Source organism: Oikopleura dioica, chromosome 2, assembly GCF_907165135.1.
Source record: "Oikopleura dioica chromosome 2, OKI2018_I68_1.0, whole genome shotgun sequence".
NCBI classification, from domain to species: Eukaryota; Metazoa; Chordata; class Appendicularia; order Copelata; family Oikopleuridae; genus Oikopleura; species Oikopleura dioica.
In genome coordinates this window covers 6,527,036-6,544,607 of record NC_137292.1, presented here as the reverse complement: position 1 = coordinate 6,544,607, position 17,572 = coordinate 6,527,036, and the positions used below count along the sequence as shown (strand labels likewise).

The following is a 17,572-nucleotide window of genomic DNA, read 5'->3' as shown; positions in this document are numbered from 1 at the left end:
CACACATCAAAAAAGGGCTTAGCAGAGAAACGTGGTGACGAAAACAGCCGCTTAGTAAAAGAGTTTCCAGAGCGACTAACGGACGCATAATTCGGCGGTGCTGGCGCGAGCACGAAACCAAAATGTCAATTCCAATCTCCGACTCTGGAACCGGCAACTGCTAATTGCCGCGCAAAAACTCATCATCCAGTAAATCTATTCTTTTTCCCGCAAAAAACGGGAGACACTGAATTGTGCCGCTCTGCGCCGTCCTGTGCCGCCGAGTACCGCCAAATCTAACCGGCACAGAGCGGCACAATTCAGTACCCCTCAAAACTGACAAGTTTTGAAATAATTTATTTATTATTAATATTTTATTAATTCTATACAACGAAGTTCGTATTCCAGCTTATTTGGTGCAGGGAATGCTCCAAGTCATTGACCTTTTAGCGGCATCGATCTAATTTAGTGGTGGGCTGTCGGGTTTTTTGAGAAGCAGTTCCTAAAAACAACAAAGTAAGAGACCAAAAAATGCAATCGTTGTCTACTTCAGAGTCTGGCTCGTCGAGTGGGTGCGTTTTGTTTTCGTAAATCTTCTCAAAATCGGCGATGGTTTCTGTCATTGGATTGCCGAATGTTTCTGGGAGTTTGAAGCACATAAATGCTACAAAAAAGGGCTGATAAATCAAGGTTGAAGAGAACAAACCTCCAATGCTCATGAGAGCAAAATTGAGCGAAGTGGCCAGCCAGGGGATGAAATTATCGAAGACCATCCAAATTGGAACCAAAAAGGAGCCACCCATCGCACCAGTGTAGATAACCGCCGTTGCTAAACGGGGTTAAAAGAAAATAATTCGGATTCACTGACCTTTGATTCTAACAGTTGTCGGGAAGAGCTCTTATCGCGAGGTGAATAAATCACGAATAAACAAATGATAAATGAAATTAGAATTATATATTTGTGTTTTCCTCGTTCCTGAAGTGTAGGCTTGTCCAACCGCCATTGATCCCATGGCTCCGAAGAGGCCAAGATAGGAAGCTATCATCGCGCACAAAGTACTGTCAATGAGCAGTGATCCGAGTCGAAGAAGCTGGGAAATCGAGCAACAGGCGAGTCCGAAAATAAATGCTCCTTTTCGACCAAAAGCGCGGGTGTTCATCATCCAGATACAGACAAAGCATGCTAGAAAGGGGTGAAAATGGAAGAGGAGGGATTGAAAGTTTACCGGGAAATCCGATGATATTGTTGATAATGTTATTGACCCAGAAATCTCCGCCGAGACTAGCGACGGTGTAAAGCAGGTAAAACTGGATCAGCCCTCGGATGAACTGGCAGAATGTCAGCGTCAGAGTTGTCCTTTTGACTTGAGCATTTTGGCTCAGCGTTTCTTCTACTGTTATTTCCACGTCGCCCTCTTCTTTTTCTTTCTTTTGGATTTCTTCCTTGATTTCATTTAAGATCTCCTGCGTGACGTTTCCGCCGGTTTTTGCCGACATGTGCATAAGCGCCTTTTCTGCTTCATCAAATCTCTTGTTCTGGTAGAGCCATCGGTAACTTTCGGGCATGATCAAAGGCGCGAAAATAGAAGGGACGTTCACGAGGGATGAGAAGATATGAAGCGTTCTCCAGTCTCGAATGAACCAGGCGATCGCCACAACGATCAAGATTCCAGCGCCGAGAGCAGTGGCGACCACCAGCATTGCTCCCATTGATCGGTACTTCGGCGTGAGAACTTCTGAAGGATAGACCATCGAGGGCAGAGCAAGCACCAACGAGCAAATGACGGTAAAGATCCTCAAAAGACCGTATCCCCACGCGCCTACGTCAGTGATTCCAATAAGCAAATTTAACGAAACACAAGCCAAAGCACCGAAGGATATCGTTTTCGTTCGTCCAAGTTTATCCGATACTTTTCCAGCGACGATCGGGCCGACCATAAGTCCGACGTTGAATAACATGATGAAGATTAGCGGCATCGTTTTCTTGCCACAAACCAAATTATATTCTGAAATATAATTATTCTCATTTCTGACAGGTAAAACTTCGCTGGAATTTTGATTGTAGCCGCAAAAAATCGAGAAGGCGCTTGCGGCTTCGAGCGAAACATGAAAGAAAAGCCGCGTTTTACGCGGCTTAAGGGTGTCAACATCGATTTTGGCATTCGTTCGACTCATAAGAGATACCCTTACTCAATCGAAGTTGACACCCTTAAGCCGCGCAAAACGCGGCTTTTCTTTCCTGTTTTGCTCGAAGCCGCAAGCGGCTTCTCGATTTTGCATCAATTAGAATTCCAGTTAATTTTTGTACCTGAGACAAGTGTTTTATTAAAATTATGATCGGCGTATTTGAAACTGGTGCATTCAGCAAGCTCTTTTTCTGCAAAACACTCCTCCAAAGTGTCCTCATCCCAAGTCGATACATTTCCATTTCCAGCAGCACAGCCGGTTGGTTGATAATATTTACAAAGAGCATCTTCACCGGTTAAATTCTGCGAGGCAAAAAGAGCGTATTCTTCAGAGACCTCGCCCAAGTCGCAAGAAATCTCGCTCGGGCGATATTGATAGAAAATGTTGCCCGCAACAGCTGTGGCTACTCCCATGTAGCCGTAGTAACAGTAAGCGAACAATCTGTCAGCGAGGTGCGAAAGAAAAAAGAGCAAATGAGGAATTCCTCTTGAGGACGGCGAATTGCTGACCTGTGCAAATATAACCATTCTGCTCGAAATTTGAATTTCAGAAATATAGGTATATTCTGAATATAATAATCAGCATGATGTCATGAAAGAATAAATTCGAGGAAGATATCTTTTTACTCAACGTCTTTAATTGAAATCAAGGAAGAGTTTGATTAAAATTAGAAATAAAAATTAACTATTAAAGCTTTATGGTGTTTTTTGACGAAAAATTTCTGGAAAAAAGCTAAGTTTTATTCCATTTTACAACTTTTAAAACCTTTCTTTGATTTTCGCATTTTCCAAAAATCTAAATTATGAACTAAAAAAGGGTCGTCTGAAATTTTCGCACCTCTCCCCAAAATGGTACCACGACATTTCCGGAAAGCACTCGAGAACTCTTTCCAGCCCATTTTGTTTTTCTTCCTTTTTCGGGTCCTCCAAGTTCGAATCCGCCATTTTTTCAACCTCCTCTTTTTTCTCAATCTTCAATCTTTCTTCAAGTGAAAAATCCGAACCGCCGTGTTTTAAAAGAATTTCCGCTTTCGCTCTTTTTCCTTTTATTTGAAATGTTTGACAAATGTAGCGTCGGCGCGTATTTAAGTATTTCAGATTTAATATATTTGAGTTAAACAATAATCGTCTTTCAGTGCGTCGGTAGGAGTCGTTGACCCCGGCCGTACGATTCACGCGCTGCCACAAAGAAGCGAATTCGTTCTCTTTCAAATCCTCGATTTTGTATTTAGTCAAGTTTATCACGGGATTATAGAGCTCGCTTCCGGTTTTTATTGCGCTCAAGTTCACACTCTTCCTTTCCAAGAATATATTTTCTTCTTAAAATATATTTCCAAGCTCGAAAATGATTATGAATGATGGAGACAACAAGAAATCACAATTCAAATATCCTACGATCTAATATTCATTGTTGCATGGAAAATGAGTCGTTACTATTTCCATGATTGAATCAATAACAAGAATTTGAAACAAATTGCAGATGAAGACATTATATTTTTTTGCAGTTAGATAATCACTAACCATCAATAAAAGTTCGACTAGGTACTTAATATGAAGTTTTTCATTTTATAAATCAATAAACAAAAAGTCTCAGAATCTAGATTTTTAGCTAGTTCTTCCGCTTCATTTTCAAACTGATAATTTTCATGAGCCAGAATTTGTCTTATATCAAGCCCAACAGATGTTCTAGCAGCTGATGGCCCTCTGGAGCATCAAAGTACCGAAAAATCTTGAATTATCTACACATGGCCTTTTCCCTCGAGCTCTCAAGTTCGTGGAATTCGTAATTTTCTATTTGGCGCCAGGAAGAGCAAAAGCCATTTTTCATATTTCCCCGTAACTAAGTTTACTGCTCCATTTTTCATGAATCTTCATCTCTTCAGATCGTAATTATGGTCAATGTCGCGGCTAAAATCGGGGGTAAATGTGAAGCAGGCGCTATTTGGTAAACATAATTGAGCATGAATGATAAAATAGATTCTTCTAGTATTATGAGAATCGAGCTTGTTTGGTGTGGTGGTGGAGGTGGAGTGCCTCGCGGCCCCGTACGCTGAACTTCGGGCAGCGCGGGGGGCCGGTGTGGTGCTCGCCGCCACTAAACAACGAAAAATCCGAAATAGCTCCGAAAATCGGCGAAAACCGACAGCTTATCGGGGCGACCGGTAGTAGTAGTAGTAAATAACAAATTTGTCAATTAGTCTTTTTTTTCTAAAATAAGAGATTCAAGAAGACCAAGAAGAAGAATGAACGTTTGAAGAAGAAAAAAATAATCGGGATTTCGAATTTGAAAATTCCGATTTTGAAATTTAGAGAAGAAATAGAAGAAGCGACTGACTGTAAATAAATTGAGATGAGAGTGAGCTCGAGAAAAGTCAGAAGCGTAGTAAAGGAACGGATCGACGAGCTGCGAAAATATTGAAATAGTGTGAAAGCGAGTTCCTCTGCGGGAAGTTGTGATGATTTTTTATGACGGCAGGAAATTTGAAATTCTGCAGATGGGCGAACGAGAAAATGCCGCGTTTGGAATCTTTCCAATCCACACACGCGACAGAATATGAGATTCACACTCACTCGGAATCAAGCTTGATTTCCGGTCATAAAAAGTAAAATTTTGAGTTTAACCCGGAGCCGTCTTTTGCCAATCTTTTGGTCAACAAGCTTTTTCCTTCAAAAGCTGGTGAAAGCATCATTTTTCAAATTTTTGAAAAGGAAAAAACTTTCGGAATGTTGAAAATTGCGAAAAGTTGTTGAGGCACTAGACTAATCCCTAGTTTTAAAAATCCTTTTATCCCCGATTTGGCGCGGAGGAGGCGCTCTGGCCGCATTTTTTCTTCAAGAGCCAAGAAGCTTCAACGTAAATCTGCCTGTATATCTCCTTGTTCGTCTGGTATCTTCTTTGTTTACCTGGTTCTAGAGTAGATCACGTGATGTGTTCATCCTAAAATTATAATACTTTCAAATCATCGTAAAAATACGTTCGAAAAAGGAGGAAAAAGGGGTGCCATTCCGGCGTGCATTTTTCGTGGGAATATTTACCACTGCGCTGATTTTGAGAAAATCCAATTTCGGAATCGGGCCCTTCATCTTTTCAAAAACCGCAGCCAGTTACGCTTTTTCCGAAATCTCCTAAAATTCTAAAATTCTAGCGGTTCTTGAATTAGCTCCTCATCAAAATGATCTTTTCTTAAGGTACCTCCTTAAGACCAAAAAGAACCAGAGTTAGACGAAGCACTTAATTAATGACTTGTTTATATAAACATATCCTATTAGCGATGTCTGGCACGTAATTACGTGAACAAATCAACAAGTCCAGAACGCCACCCCTTCAAGGTGGCGGAAGAGTAGTAGCAACCGAATGAGGTGATAATGAGACGCGGTTTTTCATCAAGGAAAGTAGCAAGTTCTACACGGCCTGCGGCTCCGCTCCGCCAATATTTTCACTGCTAAGCGCTCGCTTACATCGATAAAAGCATACAGTACTCTTGATAGCAACTGATACGCCAAAGAATCATTCTAAAAGAATGGCCATGAAATTGACGGCTGGAAATCTCATTTTTCCCGTACTATGCAGGTGTTATCAAATATTTTTGCTAAAGCGTCCGGGTGTGAAAACAGCTTCGAATAAATTATCCTTTGAAGTAAAACGTAAAATTCTTATCAGCTTCGCAAGCTTCTTCTGCTCAACTGGGTAAAAACCTGAGTCAGGAGAAAAACAGAATCAGGAAATTGGTTTTGATGATTATTTTGGCGAAGCCTCTATGCGGCTTCGTTTTCGAAAAAGCCGCGATGCGGCTATTTTTCCCTGACTCAGACCCTGACTCAGGTTTCCAAATAGGTTTTTGAGCAAACATAGTACTCAAAAATCGAAAAATTAAGGGTATAACGGGTCATTTCAAAGCAAAAAATGCAAATTGAACATTGGCAATTTCAGGAAAATGAATAGTTATTATAAAATTGCGATCCATCGAAAGGGAAATGCACGTCAGAAGTACTACCTCGCACTTGGCTCTGGAATATTTTTATTTTGCACAATGCACGTCTGGCACTCGATACGCTCCGGGACTCTCAAGCGACATGAACACATGCTCAACTCGCTGAGGGCGCAGGTAATCATTGAACTTGACATTTTCTTGTTTCTTGATACTTTGTTTGGCTAATGATGATAAATTGATTGGATTAATTTGAGGGCGCCATTTTCTCTTCTTTTTTAACCAATTTATTCAGCAAGAAAATGTTGGCTTCTTCCGGGAAATCATAAACGAAGTGCGCGAGGTGGAGGAGGAGGTAATTGAAGTCGTCAAACAAGATGTCGAAGCTGTCGAGGAAGAAATTGTATGGGCGGAGAAGGAAGTCGAATCCGTTGCAGGTGAGACCACAATTTTATTAAATTGAATTGGTTTTTATTTATCCAAACAATCGAAAATTGCAGAATTTGAATAAATATGAAAAAATTCTTCGAAAAACCAATCAAAATTTCTCCTTTGGAGCGTCTTCCAATCAGATTTCAGAATCGAAAAACTCGCCAATCAGATTGTTTCGGTGAATAAAATGACCAATAAGAATCACAGCTTTTTCTTGAAACCAAAAATCCGACCAAAATGAACCATGGTCAGGAAAACCGTGACACTAACCTGATTCCTTACAGATAATGCTAACCCTGCAGGTTTGGAAACAACTCTTACTGTAGTCATTGTGTTTGATTGCATGTTATGTCAAATATTTATGCGTAGAAATGCTCTGTTGCGTGTTAGTTTGCATGTTTCGGCTCAAAATGATGGAATGTCAACCATGTCATTCTCCATCATTGCTTCGATTAATTCTAGCGATTCTTCGAATTTGAAAACTGGTGGTACTGTAGTTTTTTCATCGTACCCAGCGATTACTTGAACTCTGCTCTTAATTTTGTTTTTATATAAATATCGTGATGACGCCCTTAATTTTTTTCTTTGAAGCATTTTTTCTTGTGTTGCTTGTCTACTTGTAGCTTTCTTGGTGTTGTTTAGACAGAAGTAGTTTTAATTGCGCTTATTTACCGTTTATTCAGCGGGTCTTGGCGGTGGCGTGTCTAAGGAGCTCTCGTCCATCTGGGGCGCAGACTCGCCCGGCTGGAAACTGACTTCTGGAGAGGGCCTCCCGCCCGCCCAGCGCAAATACTCCTACGACGTGGACTACTTCGCTCCCGTTCCAAATACGAAATTCGTCTTTCACAACAAACTTCCAAAGTGCGGATCGACAACGATGCATAATATTGTCGGCTTGCTAAGTCGGAAGAATAATTTTACGTATTGGAAGGTAAACAATTAATTAAAAAATAAACATCAAAAAGTCTACAATCGATACTCTCGATAATGATTTTTTATCAAGCTTCTGATTGGCCAAGCGCAAAATGAAGGTTTTTGGACCAATCAGAGGCTAGATGAAAACTTTCGTTATCGAAAAGAGCCATTGTAGTGAAGAATCATTATTCATGATGACTGTATCATACAGTCATATCTACAGTGTTTTATACATAAGAATTATTCACTCCAATGGCTCTTTTGATAACGAAAATTTCTATCAAGCGTCTGATTGGTCCAGAAATCTCTGCTTTTCGTCTGGCTAATGAGAAGCTTGATGAAAGCTCATTATCGATTCTGTATTGTTGCCCAAACCTTAACCTTATTTTTAGATCATGAGCGGCGTAATGAAATTTACTGACGAAGAAACGTTAATCCAAGCCTTGAAAATGCGCTACCGAGAGCCCTTTTTCCTCCTTCAGCATCATTTCTGGATGGATTTCAACAAGTAAGCACTTTTACATAACACGAAAGTCAAGATGTATCGTACATAAAATGCGTGTCTTTTTGGAAAGCCGCAAATCACAACTTTCAAAAAACACAGCGCGACACGTGTTTCTGCGGTCGAGATGACTTTCTTTTATAAGCTTTTCTTCTTTTAGATACTCGATGCATCAGCCGACCTTTGTGAACATGATTCGCGACCCCATCGCCTGGTTCCAGAGTCACTACACTTTTATGCGATTTGGAATGAATAAGGGCCGCAGCGAAAATGATCCAAAACTTGGCTCTGTAAGTTTCAATCATTTAGTTTTTCAACATTTCTTACAGTAACCATAAGTATGCTTAACGCCTGAAAACACCGCTTTTCGGTCATTGTTAACCCTATGCAGCGCGCGCGCCAATAAGCGCCAAAAGTGAGAGAAAAAAACCCTTTTTTGGGTTGATCAAATTTTTGTCAAGCCACCGACCGGTGGCCCTCTTTTTCTAGTTTTCCACTCAACCTGGTTATTATTTTTTAACAAAAACCATAAGTGGACTTACCGCCTGAAAACAGCGATTTTGGCTCAGGCGATCCTTTCATAACGCGCGCAAAAGAGCGTGGGCCAATCAGAGAGCACAGGTAACTACTGCCATAGTTACCTGTAAAATTTTTGACAAGCCACCGATCGGTGGCCCCATCATCATTTTCCAACAGAAATCATAAGTCGTTTTACCGCCTGAAAACACCGATTTTTCGAAGCCAGACTTCCTTGGGAACAAGTGCTCCATTAGCAGAGCCAATCAGCGCAAGCCCTTTTTTGGGCTTACCAAATTTTTGACAAGCCACCGACCGGTGGCCCATTTCAGAAAGATTCTCTTGTAACAGGAAGTATTAAGGACATTGACGATTGTATCAAAAACAAAGAAAAGAACTGTGTGAGCAACCAGTGGACCTACATCGAGTTTTTCTGCGGTTCAGAAAAGCTCTGTGCAACGTGAGTTACAGTGATCCACAGCGCGGAAAATAATGAACAATTTTAGGATGAAAGCAGCTTACGACTCGGGCGATTTGGACGTGAAACGTCAGGTGCTAGAAATCGTCAAACGCCGAGTGGTGAACGACTACTTCATCGTTGGAATTTTGGAGCAGTTTGAAGACACGCTGCAGCTTTTTGAAACGATGCTTCCGATGTTTTACAAGGGCGCCATGGACGCATGGAAATCTGACTGTAAGTTGATAGGGCTTTCAAGTTCTACTGAATTGGCTTTCCTCTGCGAAATTTGGTGACAGCGGGTCTAAGATTGTCGATAAAACTGGCGAGAATGAGGCCAAGATTGACGATTTTTGATTTGATAATCATCTTTCGGTCAATAAGAGTCCGATCAAATTCAAAAATCGACAATCTTGAGCCCCATTCGCAAGTTTCATCGACAATCTTAGGACCGCAATGGCATAAAATTTGGGTTAAACCAATTTGTGGAGTTGATTTTATGGATCAGGGTTTTGATTTGCCGGTAGGCCAAATGTAGCAATCTTATTCGTAATCCAAAAATGCACTTCCATAAATTGGTTTAGTCCCAAATTTTCGGAATTGGGTTGAAAAAAATCGTTTATTTTAAGTTTCATAATTAAGCAACTTGTGAAGCCGCCACAGTGACAAATCTCCTGAGCCATATTTTCGCCCAGTAATTTTCACCTGACATTTTCAGATATCCAGTTCCGGCGCAACCAAACAAAAACATCAGACAAGGAGCCCCTCTCGGATTTCGCGCGGGATTACTTGGAAAAGAACACGCTCAGCTACGAAATTGACTTTTACTGGTTCACACGGCAGCTCTTCAACGAGCGTGTAAGGGCATTAGGCATTACGCCATCGACAAATCTGGACACGTAAAATTACTATTGCGGCGTCGAGTTTAAAATTCGTCGCGTGCTACTTCTATCGTTAGAAATTAATTATAATCGAGTCAATTCAATCCTAGGCATTTTGAAATTAGCGCGTTTTACTACTATTTATTACTGGTTGTAAGCGGTCATGTGGGTATTTATACCAACGTTCAGTGATTTCTCGAACGAGGGTATTAATACCCACGTTCGCTCAAATGTCCGAATGCGGGTATAAATACCCACGTTCAATAAATGAAATTTTGTTTGAACGGTGGTATATAAAATAACTTGCTCTAGAAACATAACGTTTAACCTCAAAAAGACAAGTCCAGCGTTAAGGGTGCAGGACAGCCCGGTCAGCGGCCGAAGCTGGTTCTCAAGTCGGAGACAGTATGCGCTCCGCGCCTGTCTTGAAGGATTCTCCAAAATTTTTCAAGTTAGAGCTGTAAAATGAACCTTTTTGTACGTCCGGTAATCGGTGTGTTTCCCGCCTTCATCGAAACAGATGAGGCTCTAGAACAGAACTGTTCTCAAAACGCCTGGAAAATACCCACGTTCGCCAGTTAGTGTGAACGTGGGTATCGAATACCCATGTTCGGAAGAAAGAGTGAACGTGGGTATAAATACCCACGTTCGGGGGGAACAGTGAACGCGGGTATAATACCCACATGACCGCATACCACCTTTATTACTATCAAGAAAAACGCTCGTTCCTAAATTGGTACAGTAAAGGACGCGCATCTGTACCCCCCGTTTTGATCCCTTTCCTATCTCAAACCTTTGAGCCTTATCTTGATGACATTTTACCAACCAAGAACGTCTCTGGCATCAATTTCAAACACTTCACCAACTGCCGGTGCCTATTAGCCTATCTTATCAAGTACTGTACTTGCTTTATTACAGTAAGTTTGTATTTTACGACCCCGAGCTCCTAAACTTGGCTGTCTGAGTATCTTTTTCTGCCCAGATAGCCAAAAATGAGAGGCAAAAGGGTCCTTTTTAACTGTCATTTTATCATCTTTGTTGTATTTCAATTTTCAAATTCTGTCATATTCTGATTGTTTGTTTTGCCCTCCTTCTGTAACTATCGCGCAAAACACTGTTCAAGCAACTTCAAGTGTACAAAAAATATATTTAATGGTTCATTAAATCCTCCAAAGTCGCCTATATTTGAAATTGCAATCAAGGAAGAGAACAGTACAACTTATGATCTTTGAATAATAGATATTTTATTATTAGTCATTACAGGTATAAACGGATACGAGCAGCAATCAAAATTGTAAGAGTTTCACTTGAACAGAGGATTCAGTTTTGAAGGCTTTTTGATGGGCATTGGCGGCGGTAAAGGGTCCACATTTGAGGAGAGCGACTCGCTAGAAGAGTTCGGAACTGCTCCGTATTGAGGATGATACGCGCGCTGGTTGTACGGGTCTTCTACTGATCCATATGACTGAAGAGAAGCTTAATCGTGGACTCAAAGAATAAAGCAATGAGCACTACGGTTGAGTATAAAACTAGCAATATAGGAATAATTATATAAAAAATGATCTCACCCAAAAATCAAGTTTACCCTGGGTCGCCGCCTCGGGGACAGTGCCATTTCATAAATCGTCTTTGTACGCTTATATTATTTTTTTTACAGATCTTACGCTTGGAAAGCATTTGAAGAAACGGTGTAAATACGATATCTCTTTTTTCGAAAAGTTGATTCTTGTTTCTCTTTGTTTTCTCTTTTTACCTGCGAGCGACTGGGCGGTGGTTCTTGAGGATAGCCCCCTCTTGACGATCCTCGTGGAACGCTCCGACTTGCATTGCCGTTCATTTGTGGAAGGCGATCCTTTGATTAATAATCAACTCGTTTCTCTAGGCGAGGAGAAAGAACTTACGTTGAGAATTTGCGGCCTCGGAAGAACCCATTTCTTCTGGTCGTCGTTCCAAACGCACTGGCTTTTTATCTTCTCGATCGAGTAATAATTCGAGTCTCGTCTTATCAGTGGCTGTATTTGTCCTAAAATCAAGTGAAAAACTGTATCAAAAGGGAAGATTACTGAGTAGAGCGTCTAGCAAGTCATTTTCTCGGGTAGCTTCGCGGATGTCGTCGAGATACTCTTCTTTTGTCTCCTGGAACTCGCTGCTTAGATCGTTGATTTCGCTGTCTAAATCCATCTTTGAGATTAAAAGAGGATCAATGGAAACCTTTCTGCTTGAGCCTCATTTTCAAATTCTCAATGACGATTGCTTGTCTTCGAACCTGATCGTTCACATCGTCGTAGACTCGTAGCAAGCCTCCCATATCATCCTTAATTTTAGTTTTTCTATGTTTGAGGGTTGGTATTTTGCGGTAAAAAAGCGCTAGTACGTAAAAAATATGAAAGATTCTATATTTTTCACCTTATTTTGCCAAGATGAGCGAAGCTAAAATTTATAATTGAAAATTCTGAAATCAAGGAAGACTCACATCGTTAGCATAGTTCCTGATTCGCTCTTTCCGCTCGTCAGCTTTTTTCTTCCTGTTTTTGACTTTTTTCTTCTTCTCTTCGTTGTTTTTGTCTTCTCCGCCGACGAGTGCTCCTCCAACGCGCTCCTCTAATTTGTGAATCACATCTGCGGTCATTTCCGTTTTTCCCTCCGATTTCAGCTTTTTCAACTCAGAATCGAATTCGCGCTTCAGCTCTTCTCGTATTTTTTCTCTTTCTTCGTCTAAATCCACGCTAGAATCTGTTCTTCCAGCTTTAACATCGCCTGACGATTCGATAGTTGCACCAGGAGACATATTTGGCAGCGGTTTTCCTTCCAGCATAGCTTTGAGTTGGGCGATTTCTTCTTGGTATTGCCGGAGAAGGGCGTCTTTTGGATCTTCGTTGATTTTAGGCTTGTTTTTGATATTTTTCGCTCTGTTGGCGTATCGCAGAGTAGACAAGGTCTCGTCGTAGTTGTTGTCAGCAGGAGAGATGCAGGCGATCATGAGCGTTTTCGTGTTGCCACCGAGAGAGTCCTGCAGCAAACGGGTCAGTTTTGAGTCTCTAGAATTAGATGATTAAACAAAGACGATGTCGAAGTTTACCTGTAAGGAATGTGCTTAGATTTTCCGTCGACCAGCGCTGAAATAACATTTCCCAAAGCTGAGAGCGATAAATTAATCTTCGTCGCTTCTTTCAGCCGGGCACCAGTAGCGCCTGTTTTGCTTTGTCTCTCAGAGCCAGCCAAATCGACCAGGTTCAGCTTTCCAGCGCGAATTTTGTCCTTCTGCCCTTCGACTTGCTCTGCTGCTTCGATGTTGATGGTGAATATACTGTGAGATCTACTGGAGTCCTTGTTCATCAGCGTCTCCCCGACTGATCGATTGTTCCAGCCCTTTTCCATCAGCTTCTCGCACTCTTCGACAGTATTTACGATCGAATTCGACAGGCCTTTGATGTAAACTCCTTTGTCTGGATTTTCTTTTAGTTCTAGCTTCGTTTTGATGTCTTTTCCGAGCAAATCGCGGACGTCCTCGTTGTAGATTTCCAAATAACTCGCGCGAACGAGGTATTTTGTGTTTTCCGCGACGGCTATTGCTTCAAAAATGTGCTGGAAGGCTCGTGGAATCACGCCTCGTTGAGCTTGGATACCCTTAATTTTCAAGTGTTGAGTATTGTTGGGGAAACTGCAACGTAAGCTACCTGCATTGTGAAGGATTTTCCACATCCAGTCTGGCCATAAGCAAACACAGTGCCATTGTATCCTTCAATTACCCCTTCCACTAAATTGTAAGCGGCATCCTCGTAGCTGTAAATATTATTTTAGCGCTCAATGAAAACATCTTTATCGGCGATAAATTATCGCATATTTACATATTTGCTGTGTCCGAATCGACTCCGTAGGATCCGTCAAATGTGAAGGCTTTTGGCGGTTCTGACGAATTCGCAGACTGAAAAAAAAATATCAATTAAAAAAAAATGTCTTTCAAAAGAAAATTTCACTAAAAAATCCCACCTTTTTCAGCTGAATCTGTCCAATATCCGAATGGACATCGACACTGACATCACATTTCAGCGATTTTTCTCTCGAATTCATCGGCCGACATCGCACGATAACTTTAACCGTTTCGTCCGGCATCTTTTCTAATTAGCAGTTCTTCTGATTCAGATTTCTGAGTTCTCCTTATTTGCTGAGGCGGTGTTAATTAAGGGTCATTGTGCAGGGCGCGGACAATTGCGCTCTCCAAAAATCTCAAGAAAAAAATTCTGTCTCTATCTTTTTTCCTTCTGACACGCGCTTGGGGCAAAAACGAGCACGCCTCCAAAAGATCTAGAGAAAAAATCGAATGTTACAATTTTCGAATTTGGATTTTGGGAAACACCTTGTAACAAATATTTGAAAATATGGGCGATTGCCCTGGGCAACCGAGGTTTTACGTTCATTTTTCAAGTACGGTAGGAAAAGAGCGCCGGGAATATGGAAATGCTCGGTTTTGGCTTCTTCAAGCAAAAAAACATCGTTGTTATTTTTCCGTCAGAAAATAGAAATGAATCTAATGGCCGACCTCAAGTTCGCGAGTGTCACTTGTTATAAACAGAAGCAGCTATAAAACAGCGAGAGTAGTGAATTCAAAATTCCAGTCTGTCAAGCGAACTTTCAAAACAAAAAAAATGCGGCAGTTTTTCCGCGTTTTTAAATGGAACCTTTTTCTATCAATCGTTATTGGCTTTGTGATAGGAGAGGCTTTCCAGTTCTTGAAACTCTCTTCTTGCAACTTTAGAGAATGGCAGAGACCTTCAAATCAATCGAGAGCATCGAAGATCACCCAACAAGAGAAATGGCCAAAGAAAAAAGTCTTCATCGGAATCATGACTACTCCTGATTATCTAAAAACTCGCGGCGCTGCTATAAAAGGTACCTTTTAAAACAGAAGAAATCAAAGAAGAACCTTTTAGAAACTTGGCTAAAAGAGATAAATGAGGAAGAAGCTACTCTTCGATTTTTCTCCAGCCCTATTGAAGGCTTCGAAGGGTTGACAACAACGCTTTCTGTCGATGACTACATCTATCCACCGCAAGAAAAGTCCTTCAGAATGCTCTGTAAGAAACAGTAACCATTCTTTAAACTCATCTTTCTAGCTCATTTCGGTTCTTTGGCTGACGAATACGACTGGTTCATGAGAATCGACGACGATTCTGTTATTCAGTGGGAAAATCTTTCTCGTTTCCTGTCAAAAATTGACTCTTCAAAACATCATCTCATCGGAAGCCCAGGTTTTGGCCGCGACGCCGATGATTTCATCCCACCTGGCAAGTTTTACTGCATGGGAGGCCCGGGAATGATCTTTTCCAGCGCTTTGGTCAGGGACATGAAACCACATGTTCCCGCTTGTACGAAACAGCTGTACACGAATCATGAAGATATTGAGCTCTGCAGATGCATTTGGGAGAAACTCGATGTCTACTGCACCAAGAGTTATGAAATGAACGCGCTCATGCACAATAACTGGAAGAAAAACGTCGAACCAGGCGATGTCGGGTACAGCGATAATTTCAAAGTCCCAGATGATCTGGGAGAAGATATCATCGAACCAGCAATAACTCTCCATGCAGCAAAAACGCCAGAAAACCAGCGAGAAATCAGAAAAGAACTGCTCAAGAATCGAGCCAAAAATCTGTCATTGTACATTTCCAGATTCAAGGAAAGTTCAATGAAAGGCGAATTGGAAGTCAGCATGCTGAATAAAATTCTTTACCGAAAAATAGAAGATTGGGGCGAGCACTGGGAAAAGCGATATTCAGAAGTCGCGCCGGCTTTTGTCATGCGGCCGCCGAGAAATCTGCAAAATGCTCTTACCCAAAAAGGCTGGGGAAATGAAATCACAGATAAGAATGTCTACTACGGGCATAACAATGAGTATTTCGTCGTCCAATTTTCTGATGAATTCAGCGACTCGATTGACGTCTTCATTCAAGAAATGAACTGCAAGACCTGGATGACAGAACCAAGTAAAATCACGAAAGATTCTCTGATCAAAAAAAGATCTCTGACAATTATCGTTCCAATAAGTGGCCGTGGAGACACATTTCATCGATTCATAGACCAGTATCAAGAGCTTTCTGCAGAAGATGGCAATCTTAAGCTCGTGGTCGCCGTGGTCAACGCCGAACTTGATGATATCTCCGAATATCTCGCCTCCAAACTTCCCATTGAGTACGGAAACCAGCAAATATCAACGGTGCCCTGTCAAGATCTGCCTTTCAATCGAGCTGATTGCATCAACCAGGGAATATCGATGCTGGAAGAAGAGGAGGTCTTCTTCGTTTCCGACGTGGATCTCATTTTAAAAGCAGACATTCTCGATCGAGTCAGATTATTGACCGTTGAAAACTCCGTTTTCTTCCCCGTTTTCTTCAGGTAAGAATTTTTCTTGGTATTTTTGAAAATTTTTTCCCTTGAAGTCAGTTTGAAATCAACGCTGGTCAAAATATAACCGACGAAAACGGCTACTGGCGACTGTATTCTTACGGAATGGTTGCTATGAGCAAGAAAACATACCAACTCACAAATGGACTCAACACCTTCCTGAAAGGATGGGGAGGAGAAGATATTGAATTCGCAGACGAGTGCATTTCCAAAAAAGTAAATGAACGAAAAAATTTTTTTCATAAATAATATTTTCAGTTGAACATAATCCGCGCTCACGATCCAAGTTTATTCCACAAATGGCATCCGAAAAACTGCTCGGCGACTTCTAGCGATCAGCACCAAAGCTGCTTAGCGACAAAGATGAGCAACAAAATGTCGCAGCTCAATATTTCCGAGGAAATCATTCCCAAAATTTTATCTTAGTGAACACTGTTCTCTTCCTTGATTGTATTTTGAATAAAGTTGACAAAGCAAGTGACCCGAAAAGAAACTCATATGATATGACGCTAAGTCGTGAGGGAAGACTTGAATGTCGAGCTGTCAGAAAAAGTACCGTCCGCGATTCGCACCATCGAGTTTTTTTGCCATTTTTACAATTTGTTAAAAAAAATTTCCTTGCGCAGCTAGAGATTATTCCAATTTACCATGACTATTGAAGAAGAAACGGAAACAAATACAAGTGAAATTAATAAGGCGAAAATTCAGGTATAAATTTAATAAAATAATTTGGAATTGACTATTTCTTCAAAGTGTTTGGATTGCCATTGCATCGGTTTTCTTCATCAGATGAATGGCCAAGTTTTTTTGCTTCCAGAAGAAATTCTAACAATCCGAAGCATTCATACGCAGAAACAAGATTTGAAAAAGAAGAAGACATGGAAGAAAAAAGTCAACGCCCGACTGAGCTTTGCTCGCCATGGTTTTTCGACAACGCCTCAAAGGGTCACATATCTTGGAATTGGGTCAGTTTTTTGGATAACGATCATGCTTATTGGTAATTTATCGCTATAAGTTCCCTTTTTGTTTTGATATTTTTAGCGAATTTCTACTCATTGAAGCTATCTCGCGGTGTTTCGACTTTTCTGACAACAACTTGTAACCGAAACTACAAGAAATGCGTTCAAATTGCCACGATGGACTACTGTGGGCACCTGATGAAGCAGTGCTATGAAACGGAAGAATTCAGCCTCCCAGGCCCGATTTCTAAAATCGAATCAAAAGAAAAAAAGCATCTCGTTTACTCTGACGAAGAAAACGAAGTGAATCTCCGCCGCTGTCAAAAGAAAAAGCTTTACGATCAGAAAATTTGCCGACATCTTTGTTCAGAAACCTTAGTTTTGGAATCAACAAGGACTTACCCGATTGCTCCC

General features: G+C 41.1%; 4 protein-coding genes across 4 annotated transcripts; 2 read left to right on the top strand and 2 right to left on the bottom strand.

The window, feature by feature from the left end:
* Positions 1-342: 342 nt before the first annotated feature.
* On the bottom strand, positions 343-2,619 carry LOC145696332 (organic cation transporter protein-like). The gene is made up of 6 exons (XM_081773354.1): positions 2,288-2,619; positions 1,206-1,985; positions 848-1,162; positions 686-808; positions 528-643; positions 343-481 (listed from the first exon to the last, which is right to left on the bottom strand). The coding sequence occupies exons 1-3, from the start codon at positions 2,577-2,579 to the stop codon at positions 879-881; spliced, it is 1,356 nt and encodes a 451-aa protein (XP_081629480.1). The 5' UTR covers positions 2,580-2,619; the 3' UTR covers positions 343-481; positions 528-643; positions 686-808; positions 848-878.
* A 3,519-nt stretch (positions 2,620-6,138) lies between these two features.
* LOC145699336 (heparan sulfate 2-O-sulfotransferase hst-2-like) lies at positions 6,139-10,883 on the top strand. The gene is made up of 8 exons (XM_081776601.1): positions 6,139-6,271; positions 6,390-6,531; positions 7,210-7,457; positions 7,834-7,949; positions 8,104-8,233; positions 8,822-8,919; positions 8,966-9,153; positions 9,635-10,883. Exons 1-8 carry the CDS (start codon positions 6,197-6,199, stop codon positions 9,817-9,819), a joined length of 1,182 nt encoding a protein of 393 aa, XP_081632727.1. The 5' UTR covers positions 6,139-6,196; the 3' UTR covers positions 9,820-10,883.
* A 163-nt stretch (positions 10,884-11,046) lies between these two features.
* Positions 11,047-14,084, bottom strand: LOC145700495 (osmotic avoidance abnormal protein 3-like). Its single transcript, XM_081777766.1, has 10 exons — positions 13,788-14,084; positions 13,646-13,722; positions 13,475-13,580; positions 12,877-13,424; positions 12,271-12,835; positions 12,009-12,111; positions 11,861-11,968; positions 11,699-11,820; positions 11,551-11,649; positions 11,047-11,262 (listed from the first exon to the last, which is right to left on the bottom strand). The coding sequence occupies exons 1-10, from the start codon at positions 13,908-13,910 to the stop codon at positions 11,101-11,103; spliced, it is 2,013 nt and encodes a 670-aa protein (XP_081633892.1). The 5' UTR covers positions 13,911-14,084; the 3' UTR covers positions 11,047-11,100.
* A 212-nt stretch (positions 14,085-14,296) lies between these two features.
* Positions 14,297-16,663, top strand: LOC145697355 (chondroitin sulfate synthase 3-like). Its single transcript, XM_081774547.1, has 5 exons — positions 14,297-14,687; positions 14,729-14,872; positions 14,912-16,190; positions 16,235-16,415; positions 16,458-16,663. The coding sequence occupies exons 1-5, from the start codon at positions 14,444-14,446 to the stop codon at positions 16,623-16,625; spliced, it is 2,016 nt and encodes a 671-aa protein (XP_081630673.1). The 5' UTR covers positions 14,297-14,443; the 3' UTR covers positions 16,626-16,663.
* The last annotated feature ends 909 nt before the right edge of the window (positions 16,664-17,572 follow it).

What these genes read in the sequence shown, in the direction of transcription:
- LOC145696332 (XM_081773354.1), bottom strand. Translation starts at nt 2,579, where the DNA reads ATGGGAGTAGCCACAGCTGTTGCGGGCAACATTTTCTATCAATATCGC. An exon ending in TAATAAAACACTTGTCTCAG is followed by an intron (nt 1,986 to 2,287) that starts GTACAAAAATTA and finishes ATTATATTTCAG; the next exon opens with AATATAATTTGGTTTGTGGC. An exon ending in CAATATCATCGGATTTCCCG is followed by an intron (nt 1,163 to 1,205) that starts GTAAACTTTCAA and finishes ACCCCTTTCTAG; the next exon opens with CATGCTTTGTCTGTATCTGG.
- LOC145699336 (XM_081776601.1), top strand. Translation starts at nt 6,197, where the DNA reads ATGCACGTCTGGCACTCGATACGCTCCGGGACTCTCAAGCGACATGAA. An exon ending in GGAAGTCGAATCCGTTGCAG is followed by an intron (nt 6,532 to 7,209) that starts GTGAGACCACAA and finishes CCGTTTATTCAG; the next exon opens with CGGGTCTTGGCGGTGGCGTG. An exon ending in ATAATTTTACGTATTGGAAG is followed by an intron (nt 7,458 to 7,833) that starts GTAAACAATTAA and finishes CCTTATTTTTAG; the next exon opens with ATCATGAGCGGCGTAATGAA.
- LOC145700495 (XM_081777766.1), bottom strand. Translation starts at nt 13,910, where the DNA reads ATGCCGGACGAAACGGTTAAAGTTATCGTGCGATGTCGGCCGATGAAT. An exon ending in TCAGGAACTATGCTAACGAT is followed by an intron (nt 12,112 to 12,270) that starts GTGAGTCTTCCT and finishes ACTAAAATTAAG; the next exon opens with GATGATATGGGAGGCTTGCT. An exon ending in CACCGCCCAGTCGCTCGCAG is followed by an intron (nt 11,263 to 11,550) that starts GTAAAAAGAGAA and finishes GCTTCTCTTCAG; the next exon opens with TCATATGGATCAGTAGAAGA.
- LOC145697355 (XM_081774547.1), top strand. Translation starts at nt 14,444, where the DNA reads ATGCGGCAGTTTTTCCGCGTTTTTAAATGGAACCTTTTTCTATCAATC. An exon ending in TCGCGGCGCTGCTATAAAAG is followed by an intron (nt 14,688 to 14,728) that starts GTACCTTTTAAA and finishes AGAACCTTTTAG; the next exon opens with AAACTTGGCTAAAAGAGATA. An exon ending in ACGAGTGCATTTCCAAAAAA is followed by an intron (nt 16,416 to 16,457) that starts GTAAATGAACGA and finishes TAATATTTTCAG; the next exon opens with TTGAACATAATCCGCGCTCA.